Here is an 18656-nt window from a genome sequence, read left to right on the forward strand (position 1 = left end):
TTTTTTATTCAGTGACGGAATCAGGCTTCCATATTAGCTATGGGGATAATTCACCCAAAAATGAAAAGTAGGTTATGTCATCATTTACTCACCCTCAAGTTGTTCCAAACTAGTATGAATTTCATTCTTCTGCTGAACACACACACAAAAGATTTTGAAGAATGTTTGTAACTAAACCGTTGCTGATATATATAGTCAAAGCCAATGGGGTCCATCGACCGTTTGGTTACAAACATTATTTAAACCATCTAAACATTCTTGAATCAAGATACGTTTATGGATTTTTAAATTTTTTTTTTTCTGAAAAAAATGAAACTGAAGTGACTTTTTGCTTAAAACAATAACAAATATAATATATATCGGTGGTTTCTTGTAATATTTAGATGCAATGGTTTAGAATTGCAGTGAGATGTCAAAGCAAATACATCAGTTCATTTTGTGTTAAATTGTCTGTTTTTACTTTTAAGCTCTAAACGTTTGCTGGTATCACACATTTTTCCCTGAAAGGAGTAACATTTTGTGGCAACTTCAGAACAAATTCCTCTGTACGTCTGAGCATCCCAACTAGCCCAACAAAGCAAGTTTGGGGTGAAAATATGTGTCTGGAACTATTAACCAATGACAGATTTGGAAAAGATTACAGTGAACACAAACAAAGTGCACCCATGCAGTGTTTGACTTTTCTGATTATTTTAGCTAAAGCATTGTATTGTGGCCCATGTGTGGGCAAGACTTTGAGTTTCCCTGCCCCAACACATATGTTTTAATATAAACCAAGGCCTAAACACTGGTACATTCCACACATTTGCAGCAAATGCATGATAAACTCAAAGACACCCTTTCAATTCTCAGCTGTGCCACTGAATGAGCTCTGCATTTGGAGCCTGTACTCTCACACTGACCTGCTTTTGTATAAATGGAGCCGCACATAGCATTAAAATCTCACCCTTATCAGCACAAGAGCACAGCAAGTGACAAAATGGCAAGACGGCTTGTGCAATGCCATTCTGAGCACTGGACCGGGCTCTCCATTGTGACCCTGACAGCCTAATATGGTTTTATTGAATGCAAGCCTGCCACAACACTGCATGAACTCAATCAGGAATACGTGCACAGAACAACAAGAGCCCTAAGAGTACTTTCTTTCAAATAAATGTCACTTGTTTGTTATCAATGCAGTGAAATCAAGACATTTTAAAGTGTCCAAATACGTTTTGGGGTCACTATATACACTGAAAACACAATTACAAAGAAACACCACGTAAAACATGTAATTAAATGTGAAATGTTGAAGTAGAAAGACCACAATAGTATTTTCTTGTAAAACATAGTTCAATAATCTTATATTTTAATATGTATGAAATGTGACTGTCTCGATATCTCCATAGTGGATCGTAGTAAATACTTAAACACTCTGTTTTAGTCTAATTTATTTACTAATATAATTTTGTTGTTGTTTTGTCATCTCTATAGTTTTTTTGTATTAATTTTTATTTCAGTTTTAGTTTTAGTTATTTTAATACATCATGTTAAATGAAAATGAGAAATAGCTTAAATAAGTTGAGTTTTTTTTTTTATGTATTTCAGTTAAAGTTTATTTCAAGTAACTTTTTTTGTTGTTTTAGTTTGAGGTTAGTTTACGGTTACCTAAACAATGATATTTTTTATTAATTAAATAGAAAGACTGAAACAGTATTTTCAAAAATAAATAAATAAATAGAAAGACTGAAAGTAAGTGCACAGTACAGTAGACAAAAACGTTCAATAAGATTTACAGTCTGACTAATATATACAAAAAGCAGTAAGTCATTCTTCATTAGCTAGTAACATTGACAGATAGACCTAAAGGTCACATTGAATCTTACCGTTTAGGGGTCCTTATTTGATTCCACAGTGGTTGATGGGGCTCTTAAATTGTCTGCATTGTAAAGGAGGTTTATATGGGAAACCCTGTCATGAGGTGTCAATAATGACCTTCTCTGACTAATTAACTCATAGGCCTTCAGAGTTCAGTCAGATCATTGACAGTCAAATGAGTAAAGGCTCAAATGCAGGGTCAGTGATGACATCTTGTGGTGAGATGCCAGAATGTCCATATTCTTCTTTTTTTTCCCTCTCTCTAAGGTCATTTCACAATGCACACATCTTTTTAAATGTTAGCTATCTGCCTTTATTATTAAAATTTTATATTGTAATATGTGTGAAATGTCTCTCTATATCTCCGTGGTGGGTATTTTGAATTTATATTTTAAAATTTTCTGTTTTCATTACAATTGTGAAGTTTATTTAATAATTTTTTGAAAATGTCTATAAAGGTTTTAATAGCTTTTATTACAGTTTTAGTTTTACTTATTTTAGTACATTGTTAAACTAAATTAAAATGAGAAATGTTGCTTGGTACTATATCGGTTAAAAATATATTCTTACAATTTATATCAAAGTAACGAAAGTTTTCGTTTTAGTTAATGACGCTGTCAATTACTTTTTGAAGTTGTATATAAAACAAAGATTATTGTTAACTCATGGGCCTTCAGAGTTCAGTCAGATCATTGACAGTCAAATGAGCAAAGGCTCAAATGCAGGGTCAGTGATGACATCTTGTGGTGAGATGCCAGAATGTCCATATTCTTCTTTTTTTTCCCTCTCTCTAAGGTCATTTCACAATGCACACATCTTTTTAAATGTTAGCTATCTGCCTTTATTATTAAAATTTTATATTGTAATATGTGTGAAATGTCTCTCTATATCTCCGTGGTGGGTATTTTGAATTTATATTTTAAAATTTTCTGTTTTCATTACAATTGTGACGTTTATTTAATAATTTTTTGAAAATGTCTATAAAGGTTTTAATAGCTTTTATTACAGTTTTAGTTTTACTTATTTTAGTACATTGTTAAACTAAATTAAAATGAGAAATGTTGCTTGGTACTATATCGGTTAAAAATATATTCTTACAATTTATATCAAAGTAACGAAAGTTTTCGTTTTAGTTAATGACGCTGTCAATTACTTTTTGAAGTTGTATATAAAACAAAGATTATTGGAGTACATTTTAACTATGTTATTTTTTTTTTTTACTTTTAAATACTATTTCAGTATTTCTACTTCAAAATTTCATACATTTCACACGCTATTTCTTTGTAATTATAGTGAAAACATGCATGGTTGTAAGAAACAAATCCATCATTAAAGCATTTTAACTTCAAACCATTGCTTCTGGTCAAAATACAAGTACAAAATCCATAATAACGCTTCCTCCAGTGAAAAATTACATCTCCTGTTGTCCTCTCACAACAAAATCCACCCACATATTTGGACTGTTTTTTGCCTGTAAATGATGCTTGATCAGTGCATATTTCTCTCTTCATTCAGACGAGATGACTAGATTTCACTGGAGAAAGCAATATTATGGACAGAGGACTATTTTGGCTCGAAGCGATGGTTTAAAAATCTCAATGATATATTTGTTTCTTACAAACACTCAGCTTTTCACTTCATTGATGGAGTTGTGTGGATTAATACAAAGTTCTGTCATGAAACTCTAGATGGCGCAGGCCGACAGGTTCTAACTCAACATTCAAATACTTGGCTAATGCTTGCTACAGCAGTTGCAGTGCGCTTCAGAAACCCCCCACCTTCCCCAGCTCCACCTGTATAGATCTGCTACGGGGTAATTTCAAGTATGCTATAAATGGGGGTTATTTTCATATATGTTATTTGTGCAGCAGCAGTATTTCTTACAATGAGATCCCATACACTGGACGGCATCCATTCACTGCAGTGGATCCATTGGTGAGCACGTTATGTAATGCTAACTTTAGCCAAAGAAAATGTATTTAAGAAACAAACTCATCTACATCCTTGATGACCTGAGGGGAAATAAATTTCAGAAAATTTTCATTTTTTGGGGTAAACTCTTATTTAAACACATCTTATCACTTGTTGATGGTAGTTTAATTTTACTTTGGTCACAAATTGCTTGCACTAAATAGACTACACAGTTTTCATGTATCTTGTTTACAGCTGTGAGAGTGACTCCTGTATTCTAAAATTCACTCACTTCATCACTGAACTTTAGCATGATGAGTGGTCAAAAAAAAAAAATGATGAGTGGTCAAAACTTTATTATCACAAACCGTTTAAACTATAGCATGGATACTATAAACACTTACACAACATTTTCAGCTGACTCATTCAGTATGTCAGCTCTGTGATTCAGCTGATGCCAATAAATAAGTCAACGGATGAGCATTTAACACTATTTGACTTACAGGGGCCCAAAAACATGAGAGTTGGAGTGTACGACAAACATCCCATTAGACCCATATATACTGTAGAAACAAGCCCGCAGTAAGTTTTTTTTTAGAAAAGAATGTGCTTTAACTTTCAGAACACAAAAATTCCTGGAGTAAAAAAATTGTTTATTGGCATTATTGAAACTAAGTAAAAAAAAAACTCACTCATTCTGATATGGGAGGGAAAAATCTCAAGAAACTTTGTGTTCGCTTGCTAACTTTACTTTCTATCACTTTTGTGATGCAAAATGCAAACGCATTCAGTACAAAAGCACTGAAATGTAAATCTTCCATCTCATATTTTTTTTCCATCACCGTGTCCCTTTAGGGTATCTGTAGATTTATGATGTCATACATCTAAAATATTAATATGACTGCCAAAATTTACACAACACTATACTGGCTGTGCAGAAAGTTTCTTGCCCAATTATGATGAGGCAATAAAGGAAAGTAGATACTATTCATAAAAAAAAAAAAAAACTTGATACTGACAATAAAAGTCATGCTGATAAATAAATGAATTAAATAAATCCTATTTACTTTTCTAGTCAGGAGACTCGTTTCTAGGCAGGAAATATACCCCCGGTTTCACAGACAAGGCTTAAGCTAGTCCCAGACTAAAATACATGTTTGAGCTGTCTAAGCTGAAAATATCTTGCTCTGACATATCTTAAAATATGTCAGTGTCATTGTTCTGTGACAAGATACACACCTGTAATGTTTTCTTCTAAGGCATTTTTGTAAAAGTTGCTTAAATATCTTAATTTAACTAAGGCCTAGTCCTGGCTTAAGCTAAGCCCCGTTTGTGAAACCGGGCCATACATTTCTAGAGAGCATTTATTTGGACAAATTTATATATGGACCTAAAAAAGAAAAGTCATCAGCATTTTTATATCTTCCAAGAAAAAGCTGTAAATTTTAAATGTGTGTACTCTACACTATGGATGAGCTCAAAGCTATAGACTAAAAAGCCACAAAGTTCCAAATTTGAATTTCATTGAGCCTATAATTTTATATTGCACTGACCACTGATCTAATTTAGCTTGAGCTTCTTTAAATGTAAAAGCACACATGCCCTGATGTTCATAGTGAAAGCATTGAGTTTATATAAACAGCATGTCAGTGTACAGTGTACAGAGATGCAGCACAGACAGACTGAATGTGCTGCAGGTCGATGGGTTTCGTGTTTCTGCGTGTGTTGAGCTGTACTGAAAATCATCCAACAAAAGGAAGAGCGAATGCTTTAACTAGACCAAACCTTGTTTATAAAAAAAAACAAGCATTTATCTTTATGTGTGTGTTTGTGTGAGAGAGAAACACAGATTAATGGCAGCATCACTTCAGCTCTTCTGTGGATGATGCTGGAGTGACATTCTCTTCTGGTCCTTCCTGAAACATACAGAACCAAGAGATAAACACACAGTTTTATATCATGCTGGATATATTTATATATTAATTCTTCTGTTCTATATAAAATCTTTCATAGATAGTTCATGATAGATCATGAAACCAATCCAATGAAATAGCCTTTAATAAAAAGGGTACATTAAATAGATCTCACAGCCCTAATTTGCTAGAAATTATTACAGTGAATTATTTTAACTTAGGCACTTTAAAAAAAATAAGGAAAAAATTATGTTGGCATTTATAATTGGAAGTAAATAGGTCATTTAGAAGTTTTTACTTTATTTACTGACAACATAAGTAAATATATATTTTAAAAAAATTTTAATTTAATTTGTAAATGTATTTATTTATAAAATGTTTATGCCAAATGCATATATGCAAAATATTTATTTTTCAAAATTTCTAGTCAGAAGCATTTATTTCTCAATTCTTTAAGCAGGTTTTTTTTTTTTTTTTTTGCTATCATTATAGTAACATTCAGTCATGACAAACACAAAGTTCAACACTCACCTTCACCTTTTCCAACTCTGACCATCCAGGCAGTGATTTCTGGGGTATGTGGAAGGCCTAACATTGATCAAAAGATAGTTATTCACTCAAATAATGCTTGCATAGTGGTCCATTAACATGCATTCTTGCAGCACTGGTGTTAATAATCTTCAGTACTCAAGGGAATAAGTTTCCTTTAAATGTCTGAGGCATCAAACCAGATGTGTAATTATTCAAATAGCTGCTATAAACATGTCAAAAGTTCAAGTAACTTGTTAGTCTCTTTGAACTGTTTGAACTGATATTAGAAATCCTTTTTTCCTTCCAAAATAGTGGCAAAAATCTCATTGAGCATCCAATTGTAGTGTTAACTACACTAGATTTTCCCCCCCAAAAAAAGCAATCAGCTGAAGTAAGCACATGTGCATTTATATTTATATTTACGCAACTATCAATTATGTATTCATTTGTTGATGTAGAGGTTGTCTCCACCTTTTTAGCTTGCTGGACTTCCTCTGTAGACTTCGACCTGCTTTTCACCGTGTGTCTCTGGGGTGAAGTGGACTGCAAAGAAACACCACACACGCAAGAAAAATTCAGCACTTTAAAATTAGCACATCAGCAAAAGAGCCATTTTCTGCCAGCTCAGCAGGTTTTACTCACCTTCTGATCCATGATTTAGCCTTGAGCTCAGACTGAGTGTCTCCTCAAACACAATCTGCCAATCTACCCAAGCAGCTGCCAGTGAGACAAAGAAGAGAATGAAGTGGTTATTATACACGATATATGGAGCTAAAGTGTGTAGTGTCTCATTAACACTAGAGGGCCCTACAGTGTCTAAAGAGAAACTATCAACGTTCAACAAGTTAACCCTGTAAAGCCTGTAAAATAATAGTCTGTATTTTTAAAGGAAGAGATTAAGAAACTATTGAAATTCTGATAGCTTTTAGTATAAACCAATAAGATCTTCATAAGCATATAGCAAACTACTTAAAATTATATCAGTTATATGTGTGTGTGTGTGTGTGTGTGTGTGTGTGTGTGTGTGTGAGACATATGAGGACACAAATTTGTATAATGACATGGGTATGACATAGGTATTACAAGGAGAAGGTGACTTATGAGGACATTACCCCATGTCCCCACTTTTCAAAACGCTTATAAATCATACAGAGTGAGTTTTTTTGAGAAAGTAAAAATGCACAAAGTTTCCTGTAAGGGGTAGGTTTAGGTGTAGGGTTGGTGTAGGCAGGGAAGTAACTTTTTTAAAAATATAAGTTAGATTAACTTATTTTATTTAGTGAATATCACTGTTAGGTTTTACAGTGTAACGTTGATGTATAAAGACTTGGTACACATGGACTACTTTTATGCTACTTTTGTGTGACAGTACAAATTATTGTATGGGAAAATGGCAGCTCTGACATTGAACCTAATACCTGCTTTTTACATTTCATGCCAAAAATTCGTAGCTGGAAGACCTTGAGGGTGAATTAATGCTTATGTGTGTGTGTGTGTGTATATAATCATTTTCAAGTCAAGTATTCATTAAACCCTCACAATCCACCACCTGTTGAGCAGCGATTATCACTGTAAAGTGTGCGTGTGAGAAGTTAAAGTGAAAGCAACGAGCACGAGTGTGTGGTTAAACTCTCGATGTTCTGGTGTCACTATGAAGAGCTCTGTGGCTCGAGAGGAGGAAGACACACTTCCTATCGATTCATCCACGCCAGTGAGTCAACAACACTAAAGGTGACGTTTCTGAGCCAGAGAGACCGCGGTACAGCGACGCACGCACGCTCAGATGAGTGGATATCTGAATGATAACTAACGAGTGATCTAACATTGTTCTGTGAGCCGTACACAACACTTTGTCCTTTTAGCTCTCTAGGACACATTAACTTTGTGGGAAATCTTTTCAAGAGGCCGCTGTGGTTTCTAGGGTGTTCAAGGTGGTTGCTATAGCACTCTATAGAGTGTTGCTAGGATATAAAATGTAAAAAAAAAAAAAAAAATCTAACTGTATATTCTAAAATATTACAAATACTATAATAAAAATAATAATAAATTATTATTATTAGCCTATTAATCAAACTCTAAATATCATACACTAAAACTCAAAAAATTATATGTATGCAATTACAAAGATTACATAAACTATAATCAAATTATATAATACTAGTAATCAAAATCTCAAAAACATAAGTCAAAAACGTAACTTGAAATGTATTTCTTGTCACAAACTATAAATATAAATTTATAATTTAATTGTATTATGATTACACATTAATGTATTCAATTATATAATTTACATAAATTTATAATAAAAAATAATCTAACATGCTAAAAACGGTAAATGAAAATATAAATGTTTCTCATATTTCATTACTGTATAATTTTACAGTTATTTATATAATTGCATTACTACTATACAGGAAGGAAGGAAGGAAGGAAGGAAGGAAGGATGGATGGATGGATGGATGGATGGATGGATAGATGGATGGATTTAATAAAGCTGAGAGAGAGACTATCATCTTTCTGAAGGTTGAGAAACTTATTGAAATCAGTGTTAACTCTTTAAAGACTCATTGAAATGCCAATCCAAATTTGAGTCTTTGTGCTTTCGATCAATTCAAGGTTTGTTAATACTGTATTTAGATGTCACCTAAAGGCATTAAAGTTGGCATGATGTTAAAAAATAGGTAAAACTCATCATCAAAATGTGGACACAAAAAGATACCATAGTATTACCACAGTAAAGCATCTTATAGAAGCATTTAAGTAACTGTTATATAACTATCAAATATCTGATACAACTTTCTTAATTGAACACAAAAGAAGATATTTTGAATAACAGTTGACTGTAGTCACCGTCACCGACGTCCATAGTATGAAAATAATACTATAGTCAATTGTTACCATCAACTGTTTGGTTACCAGCATATTTCGAAATATCTTCTTATTGTGTTCAACAGATGACAGAATCTTATACAGGTTTGGAATAACATGAGGATGAGTAAATGACAATTTTCATTTTTGGGTGAACTATCCCTTTAACATCAGTTCCAGTCATGTCAGTCATATTCTCATGCTGTGATTATATTTCTGTGAGTCAGACCTGCAGTACATATTTAATAACACACTAACACCTTCATTTGTTGGTCACAATTAATTATTAAAAGAAAACATTAAGTGGGGAGGACAGAAATAAACACATTATCCTCTTCCATTGACACTAAAGAGCAAGTATTTGCTGTCTAACATCATGACATCAGAATCAGGGCTCTGATTGTCAGGAAACAAACTAATTTTGTCCATTTAGCTCATGTTACTAAACACAAATAATCAGAATAGAGAGCCGTTTGAGTCGATTTGCCCTTTAGTGATTCTGGAACAACTGCTGCATACAAATACACCAGTATAACACATACAGTATAATACACCAGTATAACACATACACATACTGATGTTCAAGACAGGAGCTCATTACACAATACTTATGCAAATACAATAAAAAAACATACTATTATTCGTTTCATTATAATGCAAAGGTGATAAAACAGAGATAGATGAAGGCTTACCCTTCTCCTTATCTGTCTGCGAAGATGAGCAGCCAGTGAGTGAATCCTTCTCATTTCACGATGCAGTGTCTCTCCATCCCTCCCTTTCTCTCTCTCTCTCTCTCACTCTCTCACACACACACACCCCACAGCCCATTCATCATTTCACAGACAAGCGTACACACCAACCAGCCCAGTCATAAAAACACACTACTGATGAGTGTAATGAGGAGGATGAGACAGAGAGATGAAGGGTTGGAAACAACTGAACCCTAAAAGGTATACACAAAAGGTGACCACATTCTTGGCAATATTTAATGACAAAGTGGCCTTTTTCATTATTCAAATCAATGTGCCTGATTAAAATGTCAAAATAAGGATTATTAAAAATATACATAAAAAATATATAAAAAGAAATATGTTCAATTGTTTGGCGAGTAATCAAGAGCAGTGAGTGACACTGATGCTGCTATTAAAGCAAATGGGAGGCAAAATGTTTGTATACCTTTCTAGGGATAAAGTCAAGCATTCAAGAATAAATTTTTTTTTTTTTAATTAATAATTAAATTAATAAATAAATAATATTTATATATACACATAACAGTGGTATAACAGTGGTTATAGAAAAGAATCACCCTCTTCAAAATAATCACATTTTGTTGCTTTGCAGCCTGAAATGAAGACGGACACAGTTTTGTTTTGTCCAGCTGTATTTACTCAGTGCAACTTATAACATCCAAGTGAAAGATATAACACCAACATGTCAGAAAAAAAGAAAAAATTACTGAGTTGGAAAAAGGATCACCTTGTGTCAATATTTTGTTGAACCACCTTTTGCTTTAATTACAGCCTTTAGTCTGTTGGGATTTGTCTCTGTCACTTTGCACATCTAGACTTGGCAATATTTGCCCGCTCTTCTTTGCAGAACTGCTCAAGTTCAGTTAAACTTGATGGTGAGGGTTTGTGGACTGCAGTCTTTCAAGTCATTCCACAGATTTTCAATGAGGTTGTTTGGAGTTGAGGCCAAAAAATTCAATTTTAGTCTCATCTGCCTCAGGGAGGGTCTGTGTTGTACCAAATACCTTCCACTTCTTACTAATAGACTTCACTGTGCTTCTAGACATTGATAGAGACTTTGAATTTTTTTGTATCCATCTCCTGACTTGTGGCTGTCCTGAACTTGTTCCCGGAGATCTTTTGACAGTGCTTGCCACCCATAGTTGATTGTTTGCTTCAGTTGCACTACCAAAGACTGAAATGCTCCAGGAAAGCTCTTTTCATGCTGAGCTAATCAAAATGATTACAGCTGTAAATCAAATGGCTTTGTGTGCCATTGAGAAAGTGATTAGCTACACATGATTGAGTTTACAAGTCATTTCTAGGAGAAGGGTGATCCTTTTTCCAACTCGGTGATTCTGTTTTGTTTTTTTTCTGACATTTTGGTGTTATATCTTTCACTCAGATGTTATAAGTTGCACTGAGTTACAGCTGGATAAAACAACAACTGTGTCCGTCTTCATTTCAGGCTGTAAAGCAACAAAATGTGATTATTTTAAAGAGGGGTGATTCTATTCTATACCCACTGTGTTATATAGATATATAACAAATAAAAGTGAGCACATTGTGGTAACATTATTAATATCTGTTTTTAATTAGCATACATCTATTTTTAGTTTTTAATTTCCTTTAAGTTTGAATAATTTTGTCATGCTTTTGTCAAATCAGTTATTTTTCATTGTTTTTTTTACTTCAGTTTTAGAAACTTTAGTACTTAAACATTTTAGTTAAAGATTTCTAATTTAGTTCAACATTTCTAATTTTCAATCAACTTTCATCTGTTTATATTTTTAGTCATCAAAATATATTTTAATTATCGAAAATAATTTTTAATAGTTTTAATGACAACACAGTAGGCTAATGCTGCCCTGATCAACCGTTTTAGAGACACACAAAACAAATCTGAGACAATCACATCAGAGCGGAAGTGACACGTTCTACACAAAATAGAGGGAGAAAAAACAGCAAAAAAGTCAACTTCATTGCTAAAGTTGAAATGACAGTACATGACTCAATATCACAGTAGAGATGTATTTAAAGAAAATGTAACAATCATTTACTCACCCTCACGCTGTTCTAAACCTGTATAACTTTCTTTTGTAGGAGAAAAGGAGACATTTTGAAGGTTCACACTGCTCTTTTCTCATTCCATGAAAGCATTAATGCCTTGAGAAGACCTGGAATACAGCATGGAAGCTTGTTTACTCTTGTTTTAGGTAATTGGACTCTCACAAGATATAAAGTCAGATTTGCAAGATATCGCAATTCGCAAAATCGCAAAATCGCAAAAAGTCCAATCTATGAGATGTAAACTCGCAATTGCGAGAAAAAGAGTCTGAACTGCAAGAGTCAGAATTCTGAGCATACAGTATATCACACAATTTTGAGAATTGAGAAAAAAGTCTTAATTGTGAGATAGAAAGTCGCAATTACTTTTTTTTTTATCACGTGGTGATATAAAGTCAGAATTGTGTCACAATTAACTTTCTTTTTTATTCCTCAACTGCGAGATATAAAACCAGAATTGCGAGATGTAAATTCTGAATTGTGTGATAGAATTGTGAGTCAGAATTTGAAGTTTATATCTCGCAATTCTGAACTTTTTCTTAGAATTCCAGAAAATTAAAAAAATAATAATAATTTCAAATAAATGTTGTCCAATATGCTTTCATTTGACAGAAAAGAGCAGCACTAACCAAATAATACATAAACAATTTCAATTAATGACCTGAAAAGGAAAAAAAAGTCAGTTGTGGAACGACATTGAGTGGAAATGACATTTAATTTATGAAATTCAAAATAAATTATTTCCTTAAAAACTATGACCTTGCTTGTCTCACTTCATATCAGATTGTGTCACCACATGAAGCAAACTGCATACAATTACACACACTACACAGTGCAATTTCCCACGCCAGCTCACACAAAACCTTTTTAAATCAGACATTAAAACTCACTGTGAACAAAAAAAAAAAATCGATATAAAGTCATACTAAAGTGTTCCCATACCAAATATGTTCTAATAAATAAGAGCACACTTGATATTGCACACAATACAATCTGATATGAAAATAAATACAAATGTTTTAGTAGGCAAATGTAGTTTGATTTTTTTTTTTTTTTGCAATTTCCCATAATTCTGCATTATTTGATGGGTGGCATTTCTAAGAGCCCTCCATGGCAGTGTCTGTAATATACAAAATATACACCTGGCTCAATCACTCTCAGGTTAAGAAATCTCAACTCACTCGATCATACATACACACACTTGCCGTAACCTTATCAGAGTTTCTCTCCTCCAGTCTGCCATACAGCTAAATCTTGTTGATTTGAGTCTTAAGTTGCTTGAATAGTGCTTGAATGGTTCTCTGGTCAAAGGGCACAATCCTCTTCCTGTGTCTGGTCGCAGGAGGTCTGCTCTTCGTTCTCTGCTGGCAGCTGCAGAAACTGTGGTATTTCCAGCTGCTCTTTGGTGAGTAAACCACGCTGGTCATCCGCACGACTGCACTGGGCACGGGACAGCAGCTCAACAAGACCTGAGAGAAAACAGTCCAATGGATTGGATATGTCAGACAAATAGGGTCATATTCATAATAGAATTCAAGCTACAGCTTAGTGCATACTTTGTAGTACACTGACTAGTATGCAGTATGCCTTAATAATAATAATAAAACAAATTAAATAAAATGTAAAAATAAATACAAATAACTTCAAAATAAATGTAATAAAATATAATAATAATTATTATTATTATTATTATTATTAAAATATATTTATTTATTTATATATAATATATTAAATCAAAGTTATTATAAAATAATTCATATGTATATGATGATGTTGTTGTTGTTATAATTTAAATAATAATAATTATTATTTATAACAACTACAATAATCAAAATAAATGTAATAAAATATAATAATAATAATAATTATTATTATTATTATTAAAACGTAAAAATAAATAAAATAAAAAATAATAAAATGTAAAAAAAAATAAACAAATACTTACAAAAATACAAAAACAAAATGTAATATAAATTAGTAGTAGTAGTAGTATAAATCATGGTTGATAATGCTTCTGGTAATTCAGTCCTCACAATGGATGGACAACTTGGGAGCACTGCATTGTGGGATACAGTATTCCATGTAAATGCACAGGTATTCATATTTCTTTCGAAAACACAAGGTAGTTTGCACAGGAAATCACACATAATGTGCATTTCCTGGCTTTGACATTAGTGAAGGTTGCATAACTAGCATGTTAATATACACCATAACGTAAGACTTCTGCATTACCGTCCATGTCTTGGTGTTTTCTGGATCTGGGATTTGCTTTGGGTGTTGGTGAAGCAGCTTGAGTCTCCAAACCAACTAAAACACAGAGATGCACACCATTAAACAGTCTGATGAGTGAGGAAATGAGATCACTGCAAAGAGAGAAGCTAGATCTCATGTCAGTTAACACCTCCCCCATAATCCTATTTTTAAAGTCTGGTGTAATGTGGTGGTCCCTCCAGCCCTCTCCGCTCCATCTGAAGAGCTACAGCGAGAAAATGGGCTTTAAAATGTTGCTTTAAAGCCTGCGATGACCCCTGAGGTGGAGGTTTCATTTGTGCTGGGCAAAAATACTGTGACAGGAAATTACAATAAGCCTAACACAAGTTGACACAAGAGAGACAGAAAGAGAGAATATCACAAGCGGTTTGCATAACTAAACTCAGAGACATTGATTTAAATCCAGCAGGAAGATACTAGAAGAAGTGGAAAATAAAAAATAAAATGGAGTTTATTGTGTTAGCTTTCAAAATGTCAAAAATATATCTCTTTATGACGCTATTTACCACGCTTTACAGTTTGTTTTTCCTTCACTATCTGGTCCAACTTATCTATTCATTTTTTTACTTCAATTATAGTTTTGCAGATAAATTCAAAATTAGGCACAATTTATATCAGTCTACAGAACAAATGCACTAATTTGAACCATTTGAGTCTAAACTTTTGCCTGATAATGCACATACACAAATATACATAAAATAAAATGATAGATAAGTGTAATTATATAATCATTTAAATAAAATTTGTTAAAAAAAAATCTTATAAATAATTTTTAATAAATAAATTATATACATTATTTAAATAAGATGTTTTTATTTTTTAAAATATATACATTTGTTTTAGTGCTGCCAACATTAACGCGTTAACGCATGCATAATTTTACAATCCTTAACGCTTTAAAATAATTTAATACAATTAACGCAAAATTACTGAAGCACAATTTCTATTCGCGTAAAGGAGTCGTACAGTAAGCACACGTGAGTCCGTTATAATAAATGCATGTTTGAGTGCTCTTGACGCACTGATCGCACATTGTATTTATGCACAGGCACAGACATTTCCGTACATTCACGTTGTTTCCACACACATTCACGATAATGTTTTGATTTGTCATGTTTATGTTGCTGTGTTTAGTTAGTCATCAAAATATATTTTAATTATCGAAAATAATTTTTAATAGTTTTAATGACAACACAGTAGGCTAATGCTGCCCTGATCAACCGTTTTAGAGACACACAAAACAAATCTGAGACAATCACATCAGAGCGGAAGTGACACGTTCTACACAAAATAGAGGGAGAAAAAACAGCAAAAAAGTCAACTTCATTGCTAAAGTTGAAATGACAGTACATGACTCAATATCACAGTAGAGATGTATTTAAAGAAAATGTAACAATCATTTACTCACCCTCACGCTGTTCTAAACCTGTATAACTTTCTTTTGTAGGAGAAAAGGAGACATTTTGAAGGTTCACACTGCTCTTTTCTCATTCCATGAAAGCATTAATGCCTTGAGAAGACCTGGAATACAGCATGGAAGCTTGTTTACTCTTGTTTTAGGTAATTGGACTCTCACAAGATATAAAGTCAGATTTGCAAGATATCGCAATTCGCAAAATCGCAAAATCGCAAAAAGTCCAATCTATGAGATGTAAACTCGCAATTGCGAGAAAAAGAGTCTGAACTGCAAGAGTCAGAATTCTGAGCATACAGTATATCACACAATTTTGAGAATTGAGAAAAAAAGTCTTAATTGTGAGATAGAAAGTCGCAATTACTTTTTTTTTTATCACGTGGTGATATAAAGTCAGAATTGTGTCACAATTAACTTTCTTTTTTATTCCTCAACTGCGAGATATAAAACCAGAATTGCGAGATGTAAATTCTGAATTGTGTGATAGAATTGTGAGTCAGAATTTGAAGTTTATATCTCGCAATTCTGAACTTTTTCTTAGAATTCCAGAAAATTAAAAAAATAATAATAATTTCAAATAAATGTTGTCCAATATGCTTTCATTTGACAGAAAAGAGCAGCACTAACCAAATAATACATAAACAATTTCAATTAATGACCTGAAAAGGAAAAAAAAGTCAGTTGTGGAACGACATTGAGTGGAAATGACATTTAATTTATGAAATTCAAAATAAATTATTTCCTTAAAAACTATGACCTTGCTTGTCTCACTTCATATCAGATTGTGTCACCACATGAAGCAAACTGCATACAATTACACACACTACACAGTGCAATTTCCCACGCCAGCTCACACAAAACCTTTTTAAATCAGACATTAAAACTCACTGTGAACAAAAAAAAAAAATCGATATAAAGTCATACTAAAGTGTTCCCATACCAAATATGTTCTAATAAATAAGAGCACACTTGATATTGCACACAATACAATCTGATATGAAAATAAATACAAATGTTTTAGTAGGCAAATGTAGTTTGATTTTTTTTTTTTTTTGCAATTTCCCATAATTCTGCATTATTTGATGGGTGGCATTTCTAAGAGCCCTCCATGGCAGTGTCTGTAATATACAAAATATACACCTGGCTCAATCACTCTCAGGTTAAGAAATCTCAACTCACTCGATCATACATACACACACTTGCCGTAACCTTATCAGAGTTTCTCTCCTCCAGTCTGCCATACAGCTAAATCTTGCTGATTTGAGTCTTAAGTTGCTTGAATAGTGCTTGAATGGTTCTCTGGTCAAAGGGCACAATCCTCTTCCTGTGTCTGGTCGCAGGAGGTCTGCTCTTCGTTCTCTGCTGGCAGCTGCAGAAACTGTGGTATTTCCAGCTGCTCTTTGGTGAGTAAACCACGCTGGTCATCCGCACGACTGCACTGGGCACGGGACAGCAGCTCAACAAGACCTGAGAGAAAACAGTCCAATGGATTGGATATGTCAGACAAATAGGGTCATATTCATAATAGAATTCAAGCTACAGCTTAGTGCATACTTTGTAGTACACTGACTAGTATGCAGTATGCCTTAATAATAATAATAAAACAAATTAAATAAAATGTAAAAATAAATACAAATAACTTCAAAATAAATGTAATAAAATATAATAATAATAATAATTATTATTATTATTATTAAAACGTAAAAATAAATAAAATAAAAAATAATAAAATGTAAAAAAAAATAAACAAATACTTACAAAAATACAAAAACAAAATGTAATATAAATTAGTAGTAGTAGTAGTATAAATCATGGTTGATAATGCTTCTGGTAATTCAGTCCTCACAATGGATGGACAACTTGGGAGCACTGCATTGTGGGATACAGTATTCCATGTAAATGCACAGGTATTCATATTTCTTTCGAAAACACAAGGTAGTTTGCACAGGAAATCACACATAATGTGCATTTCCTGGCTTTGACATTAGTGAAGGTTGCATAACTAGCATGTTAATATACACCATAACGTAAGACTTCTGCATTACCGTCCATGTCTTGGTGTTTTCTGGATCTGGGATTTGCTTTGGGTGTTGGTGAAGCAGCTTGAGTCTCCAAACCAACTAAAACACAGAGATGCACACCATTAAACAGTCTGATGAGTGAGGAAATGAGATCACTGCAAAGAGAGAAGCTAGATCTCATGTCAGTTAACACCTCCCCCATAATCCTATTTTTAAAGTCTGGTGTAATGTGGTGGTCCCTCCAGCCCTCTCCGCTCCATCTGAAGAGCTACAGCGAGAAAATGGGCTTTAAAATGTTGCTTTAAAGCCTGCGATGACCCCTGAGGTGGAGGTTTCATTTGTGCTGGGCAAAAATACTGTGACAGGAAATTACAATAAGCCTAACACAAGTTGACACAAGAGAGACAGAAAGAGAGAATATCACAAGCGGTTTGCATAACTAAACTCAGAGACATTGATTTAAATCCAGCAGGAAGATACTAGAAGAAGTGGAAAATAAAAAATAAAATGGAGTTTATTGTGTTAGCTTTCAAAATGTCAAAAATATATCTCTTTATGACGCTATTTACCACGCTTTACAGTTTGTTTTTCCTTCACTATCTGGTCCAACTTATCTATTCATTTTTTTACTTCAATTATAGTTTTGCAGATAAATTCAAAATTAGGCACAATTTATATCAGTCTACAGAACAAATGCACTAATTTGAACCATTTGAGTCTAAACTGTTGCCTGATAATGCACATACACAAATATACATAAAATAAAATGATAGATAAGTGTAATTATATAATCATTTAAATAAAATTTGTTAAAAAAAAATCTTAGAAATAATTTTTAATAAATAAATTATATACATTATTTAAATAAGATGTTTTTATTTTTTAAAATATATACATTTGTTTTAGTGCTGCCAACATTAACGCGTTAACGCATGCATAATTTTACAATCCTTAACGCTTTAAAATAATTTAATACAATTAACGCAAAATTACTGAAGCACAATTTCTATTCTAACCCTTTAACCCAATTTTGCTTCTCTGCTTGCGACTAGATCATTTTAAGCTGCTAAACTCC

At 33.0% G+C, this 18656-nt stretch overlaps 1 protein-coding gene and 1 long non-coding RNA gene across 3 annotated transcripts in view; both read right to left on the minus strand.

Moving 5' to 3' along the window:
* Positions 1 to 5100: 5100 nt before the first annotated feature.
* On the minus strand, positions 5101 to 10114 carry LOC107758466 (uncharacterized). Of its 2 annotated transcripts, XR_001642030.1 has the most exons (5): positions 9773 to 10114; positions 6855 to 6929; positions 6684 to 6755; positions 6213 to 6269; positions 5101 to 5684 (listed from the first exon to the last, which is right to left on the minus strand). It is a non-coding gene; the product is annotated as an uncharacterized LOC107758466 (long non-coding RNA). The 2 variants fall into 2 exon arrangements; XR_001642029.1 differs by lacking the exon at positions 9773 to 10114 and having other exon boundaries at positions 6855 to 7215.
* Positions 10115 to 12949: 2835 nt separating this feature from the next.
* The window catches only part of rgs14a (regulator of G protein signaling 14a), a 15553-nt gene continuing 9846 nt past the window's right edge, over positions 12950 to 18656 (minus strand). The window contains exons 13-16 of the mRNA XM_016576188.1: positions 17606 to 17680; positions 16875 to 17027; positions 14108 to 14182; positions 12950 to 13344 (exon numbers count right to left, since the gene is read on the minus strand). Of these exons, the coding sequence (XP_016431674.1) occupies positions 13181 to 13344; positions 14108 to 14182; positions 16875 to 17027; positions 17606 to 17680 (467 nt within the window). The 3' untranslated portion in view covers positions 12950 to 13180. The remainder of the gene's footprint in view (positions 13345 to 14107; positions 14183 to 16874; positions 17028 to 17605; positions 17681 to 18656) is intronic.

Source organism: Sinocyclocheilus rhinocerous, unplaced genomic scaffold (assembly GCF_001515625.1).
Source record: "Sinocyclocheilus rhinocerous isolate Xijiao unplaced genomic scaffold, SAMN03320098_v1.1 scaffold4219, whole genome shotgun sequence".
Taxonomy (NCBI): domain Eukaryota; kingdom Metazoa; phylum Chordata; class Actinopteri; order Cypriniformes; family Cyprinidae; genus Sinocyclocheilus; species Sinocyclocheilus rhinocerous.